This window comes from Callorhinchus milii, unplaced genomic scaffold (genome assembly GCF_018977255.1).
Source record: "Callorhinchus milii isolate IMCB2004 unplaced genomic scaffold, IMCB_Cmil_1.0 Scaffold1, whole genome shotgun sequence".
NCBI classification, from domain to species: Eukaryota; Metazoa; Chordata; class Chondrichthyes; order Chimaeriformes; family Callorhinchidae; genus Callorhinchus; species Callorhinchus milii.
In genome coordinates this window covers 77,815,386-77,839,065 of record NW_024704742.1, presented here as the reverse complement: position 1 = coordinate 77,839,065, position 23,680 = coordinate 77,815,386, and the positions used below count along the sequence as shown (strand labels likewise).

The 23,680-nt window shown below is 38.9% G+C and overlaps 1 protein-coding gene across 6 annotated transcripts in view; it reads right to left on the bottom strand.

Moving 5' to 3' along the window:
• Positions 1 to 23,680, bottom strand: part of LOC103177699 (multiple PDZ domain protein) — a 107,710-nt gene that overhangs the window by 6,755 nt on the left and 77,275 nt on the right. For all 6 annotated transcript variants that reach the window (XM_042332387.1, XM_042332397.1, XM_042332406.1 and 3 more), the window contains 13 exons: positions 21,850 to 22,046; positions 19,787 to 19,878; positions 16,806 to 16,890; positions 15,216 to 15,293; positions 14,628 to 14,720; positions 12,036 to 12,110; positions 10,140 to 10,320; positions 8,245 to 8,390; positions 8,028 to 8,111; positions 7,349 to 7,542; positions 5,645 to 5,792; positions 3,911 to 3,994; positions 878 to 980 (listed from right to left, as the gene is read on the bottom strand). In XM_042332387.1, the coding sequence (XP_042188321.1) occupies positions 878 to 980; positions 3,911 to 3,994; positions 5,645 to 5,792; positions 7,349 to 7,542; positions 8,028 to 8,111; positions 8,245 to 8,390; positions 10,140 to 10,320; positions 12,036 to 12,110; positions 14,628 to 14,720; positions 15,216 to 15,293; positions 16,806 to 16,890; positions 19,787 to 19,878; positions 21,850 to 22,046 (1,560 nt within the window). The remainder of the gene's footprint in view (positions 1 to 877; positions 981 to 3,910; positions 3,995 to 5,644; positions 5,793 to 7,348; positions 7,543 to 8,027; positions 8,112 to 8,244; positions 8,391 to 10,139; positions 10,321 to 12,035; positions 12,111 to 14,627; positions 14,721 to 15,215; positions 15,294 to 16,805; positions 16,891 to 19,786; positions 19,879 to 21,849; positions 22,047 to 23,680) is intronic.

Genomic DNA, 23,680 nt, shown 5'->3' with positions numbered 1-23,680 from the left:
AACTTAACATGAAATGGGTGACAGCATTTCTACCATATTCCTGCCGAAGCACCAGATATATAAAGGTGTGTTCATGAACCCAGAAAACAGCTAATGCCTTCCAACAAACTGCCTTGCCAGCCACCTTAATGTTCTGGAAATCCATTTCCAATGCACGTTTTAGGTTTACTCAACACCAACTGTTTAATCAAGGTCCTCATATCGTGGGCCTTGGCAGAGCTGCACTTACTGTGGGACAAACTTAGCCTCTGGGGGTACCGGGCAACAGGTCAGTGTAGGTGAGTGCCCTACCTCCGTTGTTTATCCTTTTTACTACAAATCTATCTCATTGTAATGCAAATGGATCGAAGGATGTCCTCTGGTCCATGCCCAGAAGCTCAGAACCATAAAATAGAACTGTTTTGACACATGTCTTATACACCACATGTGTAACCTGCATTTGAACTTTGCTATCCTTGAAGAGAGATATGAACAACTAGAATACCCTTTGCCTCTCCTCAGCTTGGTCCCAAAGGACAGTATTCAAGCAAACATTGGTATCCATCACAACTCGCAAATACTGATAAAAATCGTCAATTGGGCCTGATGCCCCTTAGCCTCCAATCAATATCTTCAAAATCCCCTCTTGAGCTACATAGTGTGATAATACTGTACTTAAGGGAACCTGCAACAGTGTCCCATTGAATAAAATACATGTCTGTTCTTTTATAATAAAATTCTTTAACTATTTACTTTTTAAAAAAGTCAGTGTTCATTCCTTCCTCAACATAGGGCCAAGCAATAGGGTACATTATAATAATGTCAACCATCATCAAGAATGTACACTCAGTTTTATGTGTTAGGCCTAGTTCTTCATAACACAACTTGTGAATCTTACAGGCATGTTTTCTGCATCCAGTTTCATATACATCAGCTTGTGTAGATCCAGAAGCAGGAGAACAGAAAGAAGTCAGCCCACCACCACTACTCCCTTCACTGACCTAAGGGGATAGCCAGAATTAGTATGATGCAATTGTAAATGAAAATTCTTACAATAGTGACAGCACAGATTGAAATAGAGTATTGAATGAATTCTGTTCATCTTTGATCACAGTACATTTGATGTTAATCCTCGGAGTACTGAGGTACCTTTTACATTTACAAATATGATATGCACCTTTTTCTATGTAACCCTGAATTACAGAAGGTATTGAACCAATTATATAAATTCTAAACAGAAAATTTATATATTGAAATCTGAAAGGCAACATACCTTCATTTAAAGCATTTTTTTGAAATTTGTTCAAATCACAGGTCATGAAAAACACATTCAATACCTGGGTCATAGAACCTCTTTAAATTACAACCACTTCTCCTACCCACTCCAGCAGAATTTAAGAAAAAAAGGTAGACGAGATTTCCAATCGTTTTAAAAAACTAAAACTATCGTTTTTTGAAAAGTAAGACTGTAGAAAACATAACATATTTGAGCTTCTGTCTTGCGGCTTGTCATCTTAATTTGCCAATTAAAGCAAATGAATTGTTTTATCTTTATTTTAGAAATAAAAGGAACAGTCATGATCCTTCTGATTTTACTACTGAAGTACTATCATAGTACTCAAAGGATTAACCCTTATTGGTCCTCTGCAGCTTGCAAAATAAAGCAGATGTTCATCATCCACACATGAAAATTCCCCACCACCGAGAGTAGTTAGTACCAAAGCTCCTGTTAAATTATCTTCACCTTTGAAACAGAGATCATATTTTGAGAATATACGTTAAGCAGCAGGAAAAGGGAGAAATGCACAATCAGAAGGATAAAACTATTGTGGTAAATTACCACACATTTCATTGTACTAGCTGCAACATTTTAGTTATTTCAAAATTATAATTGTTAATTCCTCAAAACTATGCAAAAAACCAATGCCGTGTACTTTTCTACATGACATGAGTGGAAAAAGCAATCTAATCTACAATGTCCTATGTATATTCTCTCGTAAACTAATTATAACCATCACTGGTGCTTTAAATCTAAGACTTGTAATCTAACTTTGCTTGAACATTTAAGATGTGCAAAATTCTTAAATTTAGTCTTAATCTACAAAATGGCTCTTTTTAACTTTAAAATACTGGCTTCCAGATTAAGATTGAAATTAACATATTTTTCACAATTTTTTGGAAAATAAAATGTTAAGGCTAAAACACAGTGGAATTTCTGGCTTGTTTCATCCGTCTTTTTCATTACAATAATAATAAAAAAGAAAAGGGTGATTGCTTGGGAGGATACAAAACAAACTTGGCTTGTCATAACAAAAATCTGTTTGACCTTTCACTGTTAAAAGATCCGCTTGAATTTTGGGTATTGATTTCCCACATGTATTGAAAGTAGGAAAAGTAGGAGTATGTATATACTCCATATATGTATAGTGTAAGGAGGCCAAAAAACGGAAAAAATTAGTGGGCGGGGGAAGAACAAGTTCTGGGTGAAACCATACTTTTGTTCAATAAAAACTCCTGAAAGCTACAAAACAGCAACTTGATATTTGATGCGTAAGAATTAAGAAAATGTAATCTTTTCTAAATATCTAATATGCTTAGGAAAGAAGAGTGCAATGTTCCTTGACATGCCATTGCTTAGAGCTGTATTCCCGTTCGTAAAATCTTTATTATATATTTGAAAAAGTAAATGACATTAGCACTTAAGATTTTTACTCGAACGAACTGAAAAACATTGTTTTTTGAAGGAAATGCCCTCTTCATAAAATGTAGTACAGGAAATGCAGCGTGTTATGTTATAGTATGCTAAATTTCAGATTATGTCAGTCATTTCCCTCACAGCAGTCTCAACTATTGTGGTGAGGTGAAGGGAGAATAAATCAAGAGCGAGTACACTGGCTACTGCCACTGAACCTTGCAAGTGACTTGAGCAGATCACCCTGTTTAAGAATTAAGAAAATGTAATCTTTTCTAAATATCTAATATGCTTAAGAACATAGGAGGACAGGAACTGGAGGCTCACTGAGCCTGTTCCATCAACTTATTAGATCTTGGCAGATCTTTTAATCCCAATATCTGTCTTTTTGCTGCATCTCTTTATACCTCTACATATTAAGTAACACTGCTAACTTCAGAACATCCTCTACTGCATTTAGGGAATTTTTCACATTTCAACACTAGTCATTTTTGTATCTTCTCTGAAGCAGACACACACTTTTAATGCCAAATTGTGCTAAATTACAAATAACTTTGAACTGTCTAGAAGAAATGGGTTAAAATCAGCCAAACAAATCTTGCTTTGTACCCAGCCCATTAATTTGGGCCGGATCTCAAGCTGCGCCATAGATGAAAGAAGTCTGCCCTCCTACTGAGCTACATTGCTTCCAAACTCAGTCATCTCTTAAAAAGTGTTCTCGTAAGCGACAAGAGTACAGAACACTACTTTTTTTCAAGAAATAAAACAGGCTGTTTAACTTAAGGATCTATTTTTACCTTTTAAAGTACTTTGCTTCAGTAAGTCAAAGACCATTAGCTCTTAATAGTTTAGGATGTTCTAGCGGCTAAGTACCTAGAAGATAAGCTACATAAATATCCCTATAAATGCAAATGCATACCTGATAATTTTTATCAGAGTAACACTAAAAGAAAAAAGATAGCAATTCCATTGCCAAAAATGCTCAAATGATTTTTTATAATTGTTGAGTTATGTAAATCGGTGTACAAGTACCACATATGATTCTATATACGACAACTTCCAGGATCATTCAACTCCAATTTACATAAATATTTTAATGCACCCTCTCCCTTAACCTTGCATAGGCAACCGGGAATTTGTCCAAACCAAACCAAGTCAGGGAGAGAAACAAGTCCCCTTCCTATTAAACAGTCATGTTTTCTTATTAAACAGTTCAACTATCAGCTGAAAAACACTAACCTGGCTACTCTGGGAACCTCTTCTATCAGAGAATGATCCAGCTTTCAACCTGCCAACTTCTAGTCTTACTGTTCCTTGTGCACACTGAAGACGAGAAAGAAAAAGTTAATTTGCTTTTTTTGTATATCTAAGAAATTGTTGACGGTTTATAGTAGACTCTATATTTTGTGTGTCGAGTTCCTTAGGTGGTATGCTGCAATCACAAAATTTCAAACATTTGCATTTTACCACGTTAAAAAACATCACCTAGGAGCAAATCTACGTTTTCCTAATAAATTACAGTAATGTTGATTCAAGGACGCAGCTGCAGTCAGTCACACGTGTTTGGATGCAAAATGATAAACACCAAGTGAAACACAAACAAAAATAATTGAAATTGCACCTATTTTGTGTTTGTTCAATGCAATTTCAATTGAAGAATCTGCTTCATTTTAAATGATCTTTTTGGGAGCATCTTAATTACACATGTATAGTGCCTTGTAATATTCACAGAGATGCAGCACAAGGTTTAAAATGCAATATTCATAAGGCATAGTGCAATGTGAATTTGTGACTCAAATTACAACTTCAAGTTTGTGATCGTGCCCGGAGTTTTGGGTGCAAGACACTTTTCTACAATGGGAAGACCTGAAAACCCCGACAAAAAGCTGCAAACTTTTGTGGCCTAAAAAAAGAACTTTTTTCGGCCTTTAAAGACACTGAGAATCAAATGTCTATAGTATTTTGGGATGTCAACTTTGTGAATGCAAATCCTGAGCTACAATCAGGGCCAATAGAAAATTGTGTAAATATTTGCAAAAATTATGGGGAAATTTGCCAAATTTTTCGTAAAATTGGGTTGATTGGTTTTATTGAGAGGTACATTTTACTGCCAACCTACATTTTTCCACTTTATTAATAAAACCTGAACATGAAGAAATAATACATATTAGATTGTTGCAAAAAAAATAATGCTTCTTTAATAAACATTGGGTGGCCCACTGGGTGGGTGGTGGGGGGGGGGACATCAGCACAGGCCCGAAGGGCCGAATGGTTCGTTCCCCTCACACACTACATTTCAAGGCCTGGAGATACCAGCATTGCTCCCCAAGCTCGCCAGTGTCCTGACTGCAGGGCTACAGGTCACCACCTCCTTCCTGCCTTTCGGGGGCCGCCAACGCACACGCACACAGCCACACAGAGAGAGAGAGAGACACACATATAGACAGAGAGAGACAGACAGAGAGAGAGACAGACAAACACACTCACAGAAAGAGACGCACTTACAGAAATAAAAAGACATACACTCACAGACACATACACATATACAGAGGAGAGACACATTCACACAAAGACATTCATACAGAGACACTCACAAACAAACAAACACGCAAGAGAGAGACACACCACACAGAGAATCACAACACCGGGACCTCATGGTGAGCAAAGCTCATTTTCCGCTCGTGCTGCACTTTGGAGTGACAAGTTGTCAGGGGTTTACCTTCTCGATTATCTGCTTTTTTAAGTGTCTGTCAGCTTTAATAAGCTTATGGATGAGAAAGGTGAGTGTGTATCTGGACAATTAGCAATACATCCATTAGGCTACAAGTCTTGTCATTTTTCCCACTTGGGCCATTGCTAAGTTATAGGTGCTGAACTACATAGGTTATAGGTTCGCAATACTACATCTGATCACAAAGATCCACAGGTACATTCTAAATATCCATGAAGACACACTGCACGTATTGCTCAGACCTTCAGCATAGCAGCGACAGTCTCCTGGGTTGCATTTCGAACTTCTTCCCCATTCACAGATAGTATCTGGTCTCCCTGAACAAGTCTTCCATCCAGATCTACTATTCCTCCCTTCACAATATCAGATACAAACACTCCTGTGTCATTCCTGTAGAAAATAAGTACAGAATTTCATTACATTCTAAAATTTCTGAAGAATTACTCAACTCAAATGAAAGAAAGCAACTTCTGCTTCAGCAAAATGCCAAAGATATTTTTTCTTTTTTGATTGCTTGTAGTTTGGGACATGACATGTGCATGATGACTGCCAGGATGGTGGAAGGTGGATGGTGGAAGTGGAGTCCTGTAGCTCAGTGGTTAGAGCACTCGCTTTGCAAGCGAGAGACCTGAGTTCAATTCCAGGCAGAGGGCGAAACCTTGGGCAAGTTTCCTTACTCCACACAGAGCCTAATAATAATCCCTCCAAAACAAAACAATAATAAATTGGTCATTTTCAATCTACGACTGTTTGTGGGACATTGCTGTGCGCAATTTGCTGCCGGGTTCGCCCACAAATATACAGTCAATTCACTTTACAGTGTGTTCTGTGAAGCGCTTTGGGACGTCCTCCCGACTTGAAAAGCGCTATATCAAATGCAAGGATTATTATTATTATAAGTTGAACTGGATGGACCTTGGTCATCTTTCGTCTAGCAATTCTTATGTTCACAAAGTACTTAGTTCAAAGTTTTATTTTATGTTGTTACATATAAGAATTAAGCACCACTAAATTGTATACTGGATGATTCATTTGAGATGAAAAGAAAGTGTGCCTAGAAGCAACATAACATTTTTTTTGCCCTATTAACAGACTTAAGACGAAGAATAAATGAAGTTTAAAAAGCACCTAATAAAGTCACAGCTAGTGAATATGTAGGTACTGAAAAGTGTATTATGTTATTATAAATCAGAAAAATATACAAAGACCAGCAGAGAACACTCAGTAATAGAGTTAAATATGTGTTAATGAACAGACCAAAGTATCTTATCTACTTTTTCTGGAGGAAATGGTAGTGACATCTTGCTGCTTTGGTTTTTAAGGCAGGGTCCATAGAATCCCAACCCGCTTCATAACAAAGGCAAGATAGTTTATTTCACTGTGCACTTTGAGAACAGGGTAAGCAATGCTATAATTACATTGTATGAGAACTACTGTCCATTTTCCTTCACATATGCACAGTGCACCTCAGTGATATCGCCTGTGAAGTCGATGCATTGACCTTACTTATAATGCGAGCTGGAATTGTTTGTATCCCAACAACTGGATTATAGCCTGTACTTGGTTTTGATTTTTATACTAACCTTTACTTTCCATGCATATTTCTTGTTTGACAGGAAAATCTATTTTCAACCTTGTGTATGATATGTAATAATCTAATGCATAATTCATATTTGACTATTGATTATTGATGTTATTATTGACTAACGCCATATTAAAATGTAATGAAATAACCAAAACCTTCTCTAGGATTAAATCTAAACTAGTGCACTTCATTAGACAAGTTTTTAGTGGGTTAATTATTTTTGCATGTTAAGATGACACGTGAAATGATCACTTAGTTAAATGTAGAATAAGCATTCATTTTAACAAGACATTGGAGGACAATACAATTTTCTGCAGAAAATCCTTATACATCAAATTTCTGACTCTTAAGAATTCGCTACCTTTTTCCAACAATGCTCAGACCAAGTCCTTTCCCAGGTTTCTTTTGCAACTCGACCGTGAGCAAGTTGTACATATCTTCCTCCTTATAATGCCCATCATCTCTATAAACTGTCAGCCGAACCTTCTGTGGGGTTTGTCTCAGCACATTTATTGCTTCATCATGAGTGGCAACTCGCAAGTCAATTCCATTAACCTATAGAAACAGTGAGATTGGTAAACAAATTCAGCTTTCGGTGTACAATAAAGCTCATTTAGATACGTGTCCAGCCTGCTACATACAGGATATAAAATTGAAGCAAGAACAAAGTTGTAATACAATTCAGATATTCTGTTGCATATATAATTGATGAGCAGGTTGCAGTAGAAAAATATCACTGTTGACATCACTTCCAGCGATGAATGTTGAGAAAGGAAGGCACTAGGACATGAAGGTGAGGATCTTAAAAGTGGATCTATTGGGAGATAGAAAGCTAATAGAGCCTGGAGAGAATTGGGGTGATGGCGTGTGCAATTTGGTGTGGGTGAGGATGTGGACAGTGGAGTTTTCGATGAGCAGTATTAGTTTTAAAGTCAACACATCTGAAAAGTTTTCTACATAGTAATCAGACAGATCTACAACTTTAGTTGTTTGAACTGCTCATCCCGTTTGATCTTGTTTAGGACACAAGTTTAAATTACCTCCAATATTTGATCTCCAGCCCACAGTCTGCCATCCTTGGCTGCAGCTCCCTCTTCATAGACTTCGTGAATAATGATGGCACCCTATTCAAAACAAGTGAAATATAATTCAAGATAGGGTGGTTTGAATCGGAATAGATGATCCTTAGTTGTTTAAAATCCTGACTATTGTGCTGCTAGCACGTCTTTTAATGTCTATCCCATTAGAAGTACTCACCAACAGGGTATCTGCTCCTCCAACGATGCTTAGCCCAAGTCCAGTACGTCCTTTGGAGATTTCAATAGTTGTCTCCCTTCCAGGGATGATTGGACAAGATGCCAATTCTAATATAGCTGAGTCAGGGGTTAAAGCTCTACTTGAGCCTCAAAACAAAAAAAGTGAAACAAACAGAAACAAACACACAGGTTTGTTTACAAAAAGGAAACTTTTTGGTACTCGACCTTTAGAACGTCAAACCTCACTTCACACAAACACACAAAATTAAACCATGCCCTCAGCGCTCAAAATATCTTAAGTGATGTGTACTTAAGTGATCTTGTGACCTACAGAAACATTCAATACACTAAAACCCCAGCTAGCTGGACCAATGTGACCAATAGAAATCCGGTCCGGTGAGCTGGAGGTTCCGGCTAAGTGTAATTACAATGTCAGTACCAGCATTTACCGGCCTAATTTGGCACTGGCACAGCGCCGAAAAATGCTGGTTAATGCCGATACTGGAATCGTGGAGTGGTTAGAGCAGTCGCCTCGCAACAAGAGACCTGGGTTCAATTCCCAGGCAGGGTGAAACGTTGGACAAGTTTCCTTTCTCCACACGCCCCTGTTTACCTAGCAGTAAGTAGGAAGCTGGTTGTTAGTTGATTGGCAGATCGCTTTTCTGGGGATAATAATTCCTTCAAAAAAATAATAATTTGGCAATTCAATCCACGACTGTTTGTGGGACACTGCTGTGCGCAATTGGCTGCCGTGTTTCACCCAAAATATACAGTCAATTCACTTTACAGTATATTCGGTGAAGCGCTTTGAGACGTCTAAAAGATGTGATAAGGTGCTATATCAAATACAAGGATTATAAGGATTATTATTGTAATTGTTTGAATCCCACAAACAGAAGATGGTGAATAAGCTAACTTCTGCTCATGGGATTCAAACTCAAATAGTCTAAGATGACGCTGGGGTGGGTGAGTGGGGGAATGTATTGTCAGAGGTGCCGGCATTCGGACGAGACATGAAACAACAACAAGATACATTTGTATAGCGCCTTTCATGTCGGGAGGACGTCCCAAGGAGCTGAAACTAAGGTCTAGTCTGCCGTTTCAGGTTACTCATGGTAATCCTAGAAAAAGATCTCATGGTAATCCTAGAAAAGAGAAGTTTCTCCCGGTGTCCCAGTCAACAAATCCCACAAAATAAAATTGGTCATTAATTTCATAGCTATTTATGCTGTGCTAAATTGGGCTGTCATGTTCACCTACAAATCTACAGTCACTACACTTCACAGTATTCCTTCCCAACGTGAAAGGTGCGATATCAAATGCAAGAATTATTTGATTAAGATTATTATACTACAAGGAGTCTTCTCAACTTTGAAAACAATGGGATTTGATGTGACAAACTATTTCAGTCCTACACCTCTGCCTTTTATATCGCTAAATTTCCTTCTCTAGTGTCTGGTTCAGTAAAGGCCTCTGACATGCACCTCAGGTTACGGGAATATATGATTGGTGGTGAACTGTAGGAATTGAAACAGAAAACTGCCAAAGTGAGATTTTGAAAGTACTTGGAGGAAAAGCTAATTTTAATTATAGGTTTCTCCCCATTTTCTCCCGACTTCTGTGCTACAGTTCCACAAGTACTGGTCACCCTTCAATACCTTACCTTTTTCTTGATGTGTTAACCAAAACATGGTGAAGGGGTAGCTGCCACATATGGTGGCCAAATGTACCTTCTCCCATCATAATTTGTTCACTGAACAGATCTTCACAGGTAATTGATATTGATTTGCACAATGTAAAGCCTCAGTTTTCTTCTAGAAATTATACTCTACATCGGGACAATTATTATGAACGAAAAGCACATCTCAAGCCGCAAAACTCAGGTTTGGTACTTACTCTTATTGATGGAGTCTACATCAGTTGGGACTGTAATACTGTGTACCAGAGGAGACTGGGCACTCTTGAAATCTACTGAACCAGAAGCAACAGATGGTGCTGAAGACTGCTGCACACTTAAATCATCCGGACTAATGGTTAATTTCACTATATTTTTGGCTTTCTTCAGCAAATTTATTACCTAGGAAAATACAAAGTTAAATTATTGTATCCATTTCCTTCATAAAAATAATTTTCGAACCAAATTACTTCTCTTCCCTCTCCTTTCGATAAAGGTTTTGATTATTGCTTTCCCTTTGTTTTGACTTGTGTCAGTGGTACTTTCTACCTCTAGCAAGGCAACTGTAAATCCAATTGACATTTAGCTCACAGTCTATTCTGCCATGTCAGTACAGATTTTCAACAGATGAGATGTTAAACTAAAGTCCTGTCTCCGTGTCCTTGGGTGGATATTAAAGATATGACACTATGCAAAATGAGAATTGAGTTTTGTCCCCATATTTGTCCCCAAGAGGCAAATTGTAGAAATATGTATTAGTGCATTAACACCCAAAGCATTGAACGCATGATGTTACCATATCACACAACACCATATTACACAAATCTTTGAATTGCAATTCAAATATAATTTATCTTTTGATGCAGAACTAGAGGAAGATGTACAAAATGAACAAACCTCAAGCAAAGCTCGATTCGCTTATAACGTAACAGATATGTGCTGCAGATTTCTATCAGAATTAGTTGATGCTACCTTCACTAATTCCTTTGATGAGAAGTTGGATTGATAGTTAAGATGGGTGTGCTGATATTGATATAGATGACCAAATAATTATGAGAATTTTACACGATTTGCAAAACTATATGGCTTCCTTATGTTCTGCACTTTATGCTCCTGACAGAATGGGCTCTTCCAAATATTGCATTTGAATTTTATGAACACCCAGGTTAGTGCACTTGCTGCACTTCACTCTGAAACAAATATCATTTCAACTATTGGATGAGCTAATTATCAGAGTATAGCTTGTTTCAATGCTTATTTTGTAGCTTTAACAGGTACTCCCTCTTCCTAGTGAATTGGTATTTTTCAACAACTATTTCTACTAATTCATTTTAGAGTTTATTTTGGTCAGCCAGGTATCTGACACAAGTGAAATCCCATCACCATGTTGAAGAGTATCCAAACCATACTAAAGAGTGCCATGCATCCCACCTATACATGGTAATTCCCATGTATTGGAATATGCACTCTTTTCCTGGATGGACTCATTCTGCTTACCTAATTCCAGAGAGTATTGAGCATAAGTTAACAAGAGCCAAGTCTTGGGGACCCCAGAGTGTACAATGGGGTACTGCTGGGGTCTAACAAGCTGAAACCACAAGGCTTGCCATTGAGAGCCTTGTCTGGCAAGCCATCGGGGCTTTGGCCTGCAACTGGAGCTGAGTAGGAAGAATCCCTGCCCCAGTAACTTGTCTGCCCCTGCAAGTGTGACCGGTGAGCCAGGTTGGCTGTGCTGTCATCAGCAGTGCCCTGTAATGCTGTCATCAGTAGTGCCCTGTAATGCTGTCATCAGCAGTGCCCTGTAATGCTGTCATCAGCAGTGCCCTGTAATGCTGTCATCAGCAGTGCCCTGTAACGTTGTGGACCCACTTGGATCAGGAAATGGCTACTGAGATCACCAGAGGGTTGACTCGATTCCAATATTATGTTGCCACACATGTCACCTTGGAGACCCTGCTTATCTTTCCCCCAGTTCCAAAAATATTGAACAAGGTAATGAACAAGGATCTCCTTTCAAGAAATCGAAATAGGATAGCACTCTTTACCCATTATGTACTGTATACTCTTAATTTTTGTTACCCATACAACAAGGCAAAGATGTAATGCTAAGAAAATACCTTCTCTACTGGGTGGCCAACAACATGCTCATCATCCACAGCCAAGATACGATCTCCAACCTTAATTCTGCCATCCTGTGAAAAGTTATTGATTGGTAACAACAACAACAACTTGCATTTATATAGTGGCCCTCAGGTTAGTGTCCCAGAGCGCTTGACAGTGGTGAAGCATGATGCTGAGCCAGGGGGAGATGGGAGGTGACAGTAAGCACGGTCGAAGAGAAAGGTCTTCAGGCGCGACATGAAGGAGGGGGCAAAACAAAATACAATAAGTTTACAAATAAGACCTTGCCTTTTACTTGCAGATTAACGTAATTCAATATATTAATCCTTGCATTCAATTAGGAGATGAGTCAAAAAAAGCAGATACCCCAAACACTCTACCTGAGTTCCCATTAAAGGATTTGTGAATCACAACAGGTATAAGCATAAATTTACAAAGTACAGATGTGAGTCTCATCTAAAATCAACAGATGTGATACACAAACAACTTATTCTCCATGATTAGTATTGTCTGCCTATGATTTGGTAGCATTGAAATAAATTACATTTTTAAATCTCTTGTGCTGCAAAACATATGTTTCAATTGTTCTGAGTTTATTTTAATATTAAAATATTGATCAAATATTTTTGTTAAAGCAATTTTGCATCAAAATCTATATTCCACCTTGCTGTTTAAGTAATATAGATATTGTAACTTATAAGCATAGAATCTTATAACATTGAGGATAATCAGCCCACTATGTTGGTACAGGCTCACTGGAGAAGTTATCCCATTCTCATGACTTCTCTCCAAATTCTCTTATATTTTTCCTTTTCAAATATGTCTCTATTTGCCTTTAAAAAGTCATTATGCTTCAAATACCATTTTTTGGTAGGACATACCATGCCCTAAGAACCCTCTTAGTTTCTCACATTGTTATTTTGATAATAATGTTAAACTTATTGTTATCTACGGTTGAAAATGATGAGATTTAAACTCGAAGCTTCATGATCAAATACAACTCACACACTCTCTAATCAAAGAACATGCCCTTGTCTTTCAACAACATTTTGCTGCTAAGTCTACTGTAGCAGGTGTCGGACCAGAACAGTTTACAGAATATTAATAAGCATGAAACACTTTGTTATATATAGAAATGATTTCTAAATTTGTTTTGGGGGCACCAATTATACAACTCCAAGTTCTGAACATTAAGATGTTTCACTGCACGTTTATTCTACTAGATGAAAAATTCTACATTCCAATCCAGAGATTGCAGACATCTCCTGTATTTCCATTAGACAACTCATTTTATGATGTTGGTTCTTCAATGGAGGCTCTCAGTGCAACTGATGTAGAAACCATTCTATTCATATTGCAGCAGGAACTGAATCAAAACAATAGGTCTCTTGCAAGCTTGTATTGCTGCCTTTCCAATTACAGGGAAAAGATTCATGCAGAAAAAAGAGAAAAAAATCTTTGTTGCCAGGACAGGGGTGGGAAAGAGTATTTCAAGCTAAGTATTATGGCTACCACTGGTTCCAATGGCTATATTTATCTTGGAGGCTTAGCTTAATATGAAGTTGAAAGCCATCTTCTGTGATGGAGCTCTCCACCTTTGACAATAGGAGTGTCACCACTCTTATTGTAAGCATTTTGCTCTTCAGGACTCCTGATAATAAGGAATAATAATCCTTGTATTTGGTATAATGTCAGAAGCATGTCTCAATGTGCTGGACAAGAGTTACGGTGAAATGGATGATTGTGTATTTGTAGGTGAACGTAGCAGCTCATTTGCTCAGAACAATGTCCCACAAACAGCGATCAAGAGATGACCAATTTTATTTGGGGGATTGGCGGCCAGAACATTGGGAGAAACTCCCCTGTGTGTCAGGGAGCACTCTTGCCTATGAGTCAGAAGGTCGTGGGTTCAAACACTACATTGGGATTTGGGACTCATATAGTCTAGTCTAACAATCCAATCGAGTACTAGGAATATTGTTGGAGGTGCCGTCCTTCAGATGAGAGTTTAAACCAAGGACCCACCTGTCTGTTCAGGTGGTAGTTAAAGATCTCATGGCAGTATTTGAAAAAATAGAGCTGGCCAAGGCCAAGTCTTGGCCAATTATCCCCCAAATAAAAGAAATTCACTTCATGGTTATTTGTGGGACATTGTTGTGCATAAATTAACTGCTGCATTCACCCACAAAATACAGTCACTCCATTTTACAGTATAACCTATGAAGTGCTTTGAGACATCCTCCTCATGTGAAAGGGACTATATCAAATGCAACAATTATTATTATATAAAAATGGGGTATAAGAGATGGTTTGCAACACTCCAGAAGATGTCCCTCTCTGATCAGTTAACATATTTCCCATTTCTCTCACCATGGGGAGGACAAGTTTGCAGGGCTATGGGGAGAGAACGGGGGAGTGGGATTGATTTGGAAGCTCTTTTCAAAGAGCCGCCAGAGACACGATGGGCCGAATGGCTTCCTTCTGCTGTATAATTCTATGATTCTATGATGTGTACATCTAACCTGAATAGATTTGAGAGCTAGCTGACTGGTTTCCTTTTAAAGGTGGGAAATGTATTTTCAACTTACCTTTGCTGCAGTGCCATTCTCTGTTAGACTCTTAACAACTACACCATCATGTGTACTCTCCTCACTGATCGCAATTCCTAATCCACCTTGATCCTGTACAAACAAAACCAGCAGTCAAATTTAAGATAGGTTTCATTCAATCTAGACAAATTAACACTCAATATAGAACTAGTAAAGAGATGAGAATGTATCTGGTTTGCCAGCTATGCCCAAAATTCAAATCAGAGAGATTACTTTCAAAGGACATTTACCATTACACGGCAGCTAAACCTGACCAATTCAAAGTGTAGAGGACTTGGATTCAGCAACTACACCAATAGGTATTTGTTGGCACACTGACTAATGTCTTGCACGGAAGATGGAAACAGCAGCAGAATATCCTAACTTGCAAGGATCTATCAGCAAAGAATTAGTCAGCATCCATCAACTACAAAGTGCAAAGTAGATTAACTTAAATCTTAAAATACTACGAAGACATATGCTTTCCTTATCTAGTTATGTGTACAACAGTGAACTTCCATAAATATTAGTCTCTACAACTATTTATGATAGGCTAAACAGTATTTCCATATTTCTCAACAAACTTGCCTTTGTGAGTATCACATGCTGAATGTTCTTAAACGATGCCAATTCAGGTCCAGTCTGAGATAAAGTACATGATTCATTCTGGAAAAAAGCAAAACATAATCACATCAAGATATTGCTCGATCCTAATGTAAAATTGTTAGTCAGGATCCATAATATCCCTACCCACAATAACAAGATCCAATCTCCAATTTTGTAACGTCACAAATCACATGACTGATGGGTTCCTTGCACATTGGTTGGGGAGGGTGGAGGGCAGGAGGGTGACTGAAGGCACGGTCGAAGAGGAGGGTCTTGAGACGGGTCTTGAAGGAAGCAAGGGAGGGAGCGAGGCATAGGGACTGCGGGATGGAGTTCCAGAGGGTGGAGACAGAGCGGCAGAAAGCCCACCCGCCAATGGTGGGGCAGGCGAGGTGGAGAACGTGAAGCAGGCCGAAGTCCACTGAGCGGAGGGAGCGGGCAGGTTGGTAGGGGTTTAGGAGGTTGCAGAGGTAGGGGAGAGCAAGGCTATGGAGGGCTTTGAAGTGACTACCCAGATCTTGAACTGTATCCTCTGTGTGATGGGAAGCCAGTGGAGTCGGGTGAGGATGGGGGTGATAGGGTTGCAGAGCCTATTGAATACTGACTAATTTAAATTAGGGCATTCTACTGCTGTTTTCAACCACACACTAATTGATGCAAAACAACAGACTAAAAATTACACCCGCTGGAAGTGTTGCAAAAAGACTAGCAGCAGCTTGGGAAGTAGGAAATTAATTTAAATGAGTAGCAATATTACTTCTTTATGAGCATTGTAAAAAAGTAATGCATTCTTATAAGTGAGATTAACACCATAAGCACAATATGACATTTAAATCAGAACAGGTGGGAAACTCACTAAAAAATGTACATTGTAAACAGGGACCATTGCATATTATTAATACAGTAAAGAACATAATTTTTGCAACTAGCTCAGTTGCTTGCAATCTTGCTTCTGAGTCAAGCCCCACTTTGAAATCACATAGCTAATGCTCCAACAAAGTGTTCGCAGCGCACTGCATTTTCAGAGGTGCTACCCTTCAGATGAGATACTATACCAAGGTCCATGTCATTATTCAAAGGAATAGGGTGTTTCTCCAGGCGCCCTGGCCAAAAGCCCACAGATAGAATTGCTCATTTACTTCATGGCTGTTTGTGGGACAAATGCAAGCTGTCGTATCGTGGTTAACGACAACAACAACTTGAATTCATATAGTGCTCTTCACGCGGGTAGAGTTTCGGACTGCTTAGCAGTGGTGTGGTTTGACGCCGAGCTGGAAAGGGAGAGAAGGTGACCGAAGGCACATCAAAGAGCAAAGTCTTCAGGAGTGATTTGAAGATGGGTAAAGGGTTTATATGTAAGATGGAGGGATTGAGCCAAGGAGTTCCGGAGATTTGGGACATGGTGGCTGTGTATTTTTTCACCTACATTATACAGTCACTAACTGTACAATAAACACTGTGGATTGCTTGAGAAGTCCTCAGGATGTAAAATCGGCTATATCAAATGTAACAATAATAATAATTGAGGCCAGTCTCACTGTAGATATGAAAAAAAGCATGATAATCATGTACCTCTTGCAGGGTGCCTGAAGTAGTCACAGTTGTGTCGGGCAATTTTACTGGGCTAACTGCCATTTGACTGACTGCATCGTTGTTTCTAGAAAACAAATACAAACGCATATGATAAAGCAGATACATGTTGCACATTTTCCAATCTGTGCTGGCTTTGTAAGATCATTCTTGTGGATTTCTACGTGAATCTTATTCTGGTGCATACAATTTAACATCCCTTTTTTCAGCAGTATAGTGATTTGGGATAGTGAATCCTAATTTATAATTTATATTTATTTATTATATTATATTATATTTACTCATTCTTGTGGTTTGAAAGCTTTGTGCCTACCTACTGTCCTTCAGATGAAATGTTAAACAAAGGTCCCTTCTGCCTGTTCAAGTGGACGTTAAAGATCTCATGGAAGCACTCGAAAAGAGATGGAGTTTCTCCATGTGTCCTGACCAATAATCCCCCAATAAAACTGGTCATTCACTTCACAGCTATTTGTGGGACTTTGATGTGCACAACTTCATTCACCCACACAAAAAAAACACACTTTACAGTATAACCTGTGAAGTGTTTTGGGATGTCTTCCTCATGTGAAAGGTGCTCTATTAAATGTAAATGGTTATTATTATCATACATTTAGCTCCAGTAAGCCCACTGCATTTTCATGTCGGACTTTGCTCCTTGAAGAAGCCACCCATCGTAATCCTCTGCTGTTTCCCTTACCTTTTTTTTGGTCAGCCAGGTGTCCTTAATATTGCAAGGTGCTTCTCTAATTCTTTTAAAAATGCTCCAATTGACTCTTCTCTAACAGCCATCTCTGAATCATTCCATATCCTGACAAACCTCAGGGAGAAGACTCTTCCAAATTTTTCCTTTTGCACCCCTAGTCACAATCCTGAATTCATGTTCTCTTGTCTTTGAATCTCTGAATCAATCTCCTTAAAACTTAAACATATACTGTAATGTATAATCTTGATCTGATGGAGAAAGTGCATTGAAGTAATGCTAACTATGTTGTATAAATGGGACTTTACATTGCTGTATATGTTGAATCTATTAAGAGAAAAGATTGCTATTTGGAGCACAATCAAGACATAAGCGATCTGCACAATTTTCCCTCTTTGTAGGAAGGGCTAATTCATGCATTAAAAATATGTCCCACATGGCCCAGGAAATAAGGTGATGTGTGAAATTTAGAATTTGGCATGCACATGTTTATTAGTGTTATTATGAAGAATAACACTGTTTATAAAAAAATTATGAAGTTCACCAGTTCAGTGTACTCTACACCTCAAAACATACAACAATGTTATTGCCAGATATGAACTAATCCAAGCAATTATATTTCACTCAATACTTACATTCCACATATTTTTGTCTAAAATAATGTGCCAGGCATTAAAAAATATTAAGGAAAAAAATGAGGTCCGAGTATAAACTTTCAAGCTATTATGTTCTCTGCTTACCCCCTTGTGTGACAGTCAGCAGTCCTTACTGGGTGCATTTAAAAAGCAGGTAAAAACGGGCTTTAAGTGGAACCAGAAAATCATTGCACTAATGGCAACATTACAAATTAGTGTATACACAAACAGTTTATATATAAGTATGGAACAGATGGCTTTGAACTACATAATTAGCTGCAAAATAAATAAGGGTTTCTGAAGACATAAGGGGAGGGGGAAATCACACAATCATTGTGTAATGCTCCAAAATCATGAGATTGTTATAAACTTGTATTTCACTCTAAAATCAGTTTATTTGGGGGTACTTTTTTTACTGATCAATAACATAGCAAAAAAAGTTATATTTAATGATTAGCATTCTTTAAACTTCCACTGTATCCTTTAAATTCTACCATAAAGGTTTGTATCCTGTTATCATCAACAGACGTTTCCACCTAAGTGGGAGATTTCTTGCCCTGGATTCTCACACTCAGAGGCAGTTGAATATGCAGATTGAATCAAATTATGGAGAACTGTGAGATCAGAGGAGGCAGCTAAGAACTCACAAATAGTTTGATAAAATACCCACTTCAGCTTACAACTGACAAATGAAGTTCAATATAGATAAATGTAAGGTAATGAATATAAAAGTAAAAGTAAAAACATGTATGTATCCCACGGAGGAGGGGGAAGCTGAAAAAGACTCAGGGATGTTAGTTTTCTCAATGCTTGCCATGTCCAAACAGTATGAGGATATAATAAACACAAGAAACCAATGAAGTTCAGATTCCCCAGAAGTTATGCTCAAGCATCACCTTGACTATTGTGTAGTTGATTGTTGTGAGTCAAGTGGCTGCCCTGGCTCTAGAGTGGATTAGAGCATTGAGAAGGCAAACCCAGATGAATACTCTTACCACCAAGGTAACAAGGCAACAACAACTTGCTTTTATATAGCCCCCTTCATGCGGGGTAGGACCCCAGAGCACTTCAAAGACACATAAGTTGAGAAGAGTAATTCCAGAGCGGATAACAGTATTTCTTTACATGAAGGAGTACAATCAACTGCTGGAGCGGGTTAATAGGAAGAATGTTTGAGACCAGGATTTTGGACTCCTTTAAACAAACAACTTAATGAAGGACGGTAGCATTGGTGTTATGGAAGGATAAAATACAACTGACTATCTTCATCCAAACCTTTCTTGAATCTTGTGCAGAACTATTTCCAGTTTTTGTGATCAAAGAAAGATTTTTACAAATCAATGTTTACAAATCTGTTAACTTCTTTGTGTACTAGATTTAATCTAATTGATAAACATTGTTTCAATTGATTTTCATCTAGTAAACATAAAAGGTCTAATTTGATAATCCTTTGAATAAATGTATTAAAATTACCACCAAAAGTTTACTTAGTCAGCAATAGGTTTGTAGTTACACAAGTTCACATCAATGAAGTCTGTTAAACAATATGGCAACATGAAGAAATGTTTTAAACATGTCAAGTAGATATTCTGCTACTTTCAGATATTCTAATACTAAAAAACACCCACCTGATGAAAATTATTTTGACTTTTGATGGTGCACTTTTGATTATTGAAGAGGCATTCTGATGACTACGTCCATACAGTAACTGCCCATTTATCTGCAAAAACAAAATATGAAATATTAAAGCCAAATATTATCAAAAGTGTTTAGATTTTAATCAGAGATTTTTTTTGCAATTAGAAAAATATTGTTCTGCAGAAAGTAAACAGAGCCAAAATCTCTCACAACAACTTGCAATTATATAGCGCCCTTCTCTCAGGGTAGCGTCCTGGAGCACTTACGTAGGAACAATACGCAGAGTTTTATAGTGTACCGATATAATTAAAAATAATGAACAACAAATTAAACTTATATAACGCCCTTCACATCAGAAAGACGTCCCAGGGCACTGGACAATCAAGGGTTTTAGACCCGAGCTGGGAGTTGGGGTCAGAAGGGGAGGATGTGGCGTGGGGGTGAGAGGGTGTCTGAACGATCAAAGAGGAAGGTCTTCAGATGGGATTTGCAGGAGGCAAGAGAGGCGGAGGGATTGCGGTATAGAGTTCCAGAGTGTGGGGGCAGAGATGCTGAATAACTGACCGCCAATGTTGGGGCAGGAAGTGCGGAGCATCTGAAGCAGGTGGAAGGAACGGACAGGCTGATATGGGGTTATGAAGTCGGAGAGGTAGGGGGGTGCAAGACTGTGGAGGGCCTTGAAGGCAAGAATGAGGATTTTGTACTCGATTCTCTGAGGAATGGGGAACCAGTGAAGCCGGGCAAGAACGGGGGTGATAGGTTCCCGGAGCCTGGTGCAGGAGAGGACATGAGCTGCAGAGTTCTGAATAATCTGCAGCTTGTGGAGGGAAGAGTTGGGAAGTCCAGTGAGCAGGCAGTTGGCGTTGTCAAGTCGGGACGTAACGAAAGCGTGGATCAGGGTGTCGGCGGCCTGCAGTGAAAGGCAGGGGCGGAGGTGGGCAACGTTGCAGAGGAGTGGAAAGGCGGAACAGGTCACGGCACGAATGTGGGGTTTGAAGGATGGCCGAGGGTCGAAAAGGACACTGAGGTTTCGGATTGGCTCGGTGAGGTGGAGTGCAGCCATAATAGTGATAGTTTCAGTTGCTGAGGTGAGGAGGGGTAGCCAAGCAGGAGGCCTCTGTCTTGCTAACACTGAGCTAGAGGAAGTTGACTCTTGTCCAGGTCTTGATATCAGAGAGAATTAGCCAGGACATCAACAGTCCTGGAATCGAGGGTGGAGGCGGCGAGATAAAGTTGGGTGTCATCCGCATACATGTAGAAATGTATACATACATATAATGAATATCAATGTAAACATCTAATAAATAATGCTTGTATTTGCTTTAGTACCTTTCATGTTGGAATGATGTGTCAAACCATTTCAAAGGATTTATTGTAAAGTTTAATGACTATTTCACAGGAATTTGCACCAGTCAATAAACAGTCATAAATTGAATGATCAATTTTATTACGGGGATTTGTTGGCTGGGAAACCTGAAGAAACTCTGTGTTTTTTATAATGCAAGGAATACAATTATCGTTAAATGTTACTGTGAAAGTAGTAGAGCCACCTTTTGAATTTACAATTTTTTTAAAACTGTAATTTGATGGGCAATTTAAAGCAAAGTTTTTAAGAGGCAGCTCAACTGTTGGTGCTCTATTCCTGCACACTGCAGACTAGAAGGATGTGAATTTGCATCCAGATGGTCTATGTGCCATTGTGTCAATTTCAGCTAGGCTCAAGGGGGGCAATGTCAAGTGAGGGCAAGGAGTGCTTAAAAATGCTGCATCAACACACACAACAGCTCATGTAGAGCAGAAAGGCAGCAAAGGTCTGCAAACTGTAAAAGTTCATGAACATCGTTAGTTCATGAAAATCTAGAATTGCAATTTATGGAAGTGAGGAACAGCCTTAGGTTACAGATAATTAATTTTTTGATAATGAATTAATGAACACATTAAATCTGGTCAGATATGGTCAAAGGAACACATAAGATTGTTGGAATAATCAGTGTAAATAACTGGTATGGTTGTACAATTTCAACAAAAGCACACACTGTAAAAAGACACTTGCCTCCAATAACTCATCTGCAATCTTTATCCAGCCGTCTTTGCCAGCTGCTCCACTTGCATCAATACCAACTACAAAAACACTCATTCTGGATCGGTCCTTGTTGCCAGCTAGACTGAGGCCCAGCCCACTCTTTCCCTTTTCCAATTCGATCATACGCAACTCTCCTGGCAAGTTTCCATATCGCTGTTTGATCTTCACTTCATGGGTAATAAAAATGAACATTAATAGTTAATCACTTATAATAATAATCCTTGCATTTGATATAGCACCTTATCACGTCGTTGAGACATCTTAAAGCACTTCACAGAATAAACTGTAAAGTGAATTGACTATATTTTGTGGTCGAAACGTGGCAACCAATTGTAAACAGCAGTTCATAGGTCATTGTAGTTGATTCAAGTACTCTTGCTTGATGCAATGGGCCAAATGGCCTTCTATGCTGCAAATTTCTAAGGTTCCTCCAGCATCTCTTCAGCAGTAGCTGGGTTTCAAATGTTTATGAAGCAAGAGCATGTTACTAAAAGTAACAATGCATTGATGGTGTGCAAAATGTATTTTTAAATCTAAAAACTGAATCTCCATAAATACGCTATACATATTGTACGGTCATTCAATATTTTTTCAAACATGGCACAGTGAATTAATTACCATCTTCATCAAAATAAATATGCTGTAATAATATTCTGACCTCATTAGGAACAGCGAGAAAATGGAATCTGTAGGTAGATTCAATTTATTCCATTAACACTCCTCTCATAGAAGTGACTTTTTGTTATTTTCATACGGAAGCAGACAGTGAAAATTGTTAAACCTAACTGAACATGCGGATATCCCTGCCAACCTGACCTCTCCACAAGTACAACTAGTGACTATCGTTCTTGTGGGAAAGTAAGTAAGATCTGCTTTGAGCTGAGCTGGCTCGAGGGTGATGTGCTTGGTAACAGAATGTTGTCATCAAGACAACCCTCTGATGTGTTTTTGGTGGTCCAATTCCTGAGCCAACTGGGTCTGCAGTATTCCAAGGCACTGCTGGTGACCGTCCAGCCTGATTTGCTGCTCGAACCTGGAATGCAGATTAGTAACTGGGACAGGGATTCTTCCTACCGAGTTACTTTTAACCCTACAAGCCAAAGCTAAAGTAGGCTGGTCCTAACTGGACAAACATAGAGTAGGCCATTCAGCCAACGAGACTGTTCCGCCATTCTATAAGATCATGGCTGATCTGTACCTCAAGTCCAATTATATCCGCCCTTGCCCCATATCCCTTAATACCCTGACCTAACAAATAGACCTCACTTTCAAGGAAAACATTGACATCCTCGCCCTCACCAAAACCTGGATCATCCCAGGCGACACCTTCCCCCGATTGAGACCACACCATCAGGCTATACATTCCACAATACCCCACAACCTAATCCGTGGTGGTGGTGTGACTCTCATCTCCAGGCCCTGCTCGACCTATCCCCTTAATCCTCCGGAATCTTCCCCTCCTTCAAACACCTTACCATTTATCATTCCTCCAATCTTTTCCTCAAAATGTCCTTTTTTACCGCACCCCAAACCCTCCCCTGCCTTCCACTCGGGCATCTTGGAGTCCTGGAACTCAGCGGTTAGAGCACTCGCCTTGCAAGCGAGAGATCTGGGGTCGATTCCTGGCATGGTGCTCTGTTTACCTAGCAGTAAGTAGGAACCCAGTTATCAGTCGAGTGGCAGATCGCTTATTTGAGGGTAATAATAAATTGGTCACTTCAATTCACGATTGTTTGTGGGACACTGCTGTGAGCAATTGGCTGCCGCATTTCGCCCACAAAATATACAATCAATTCACTTT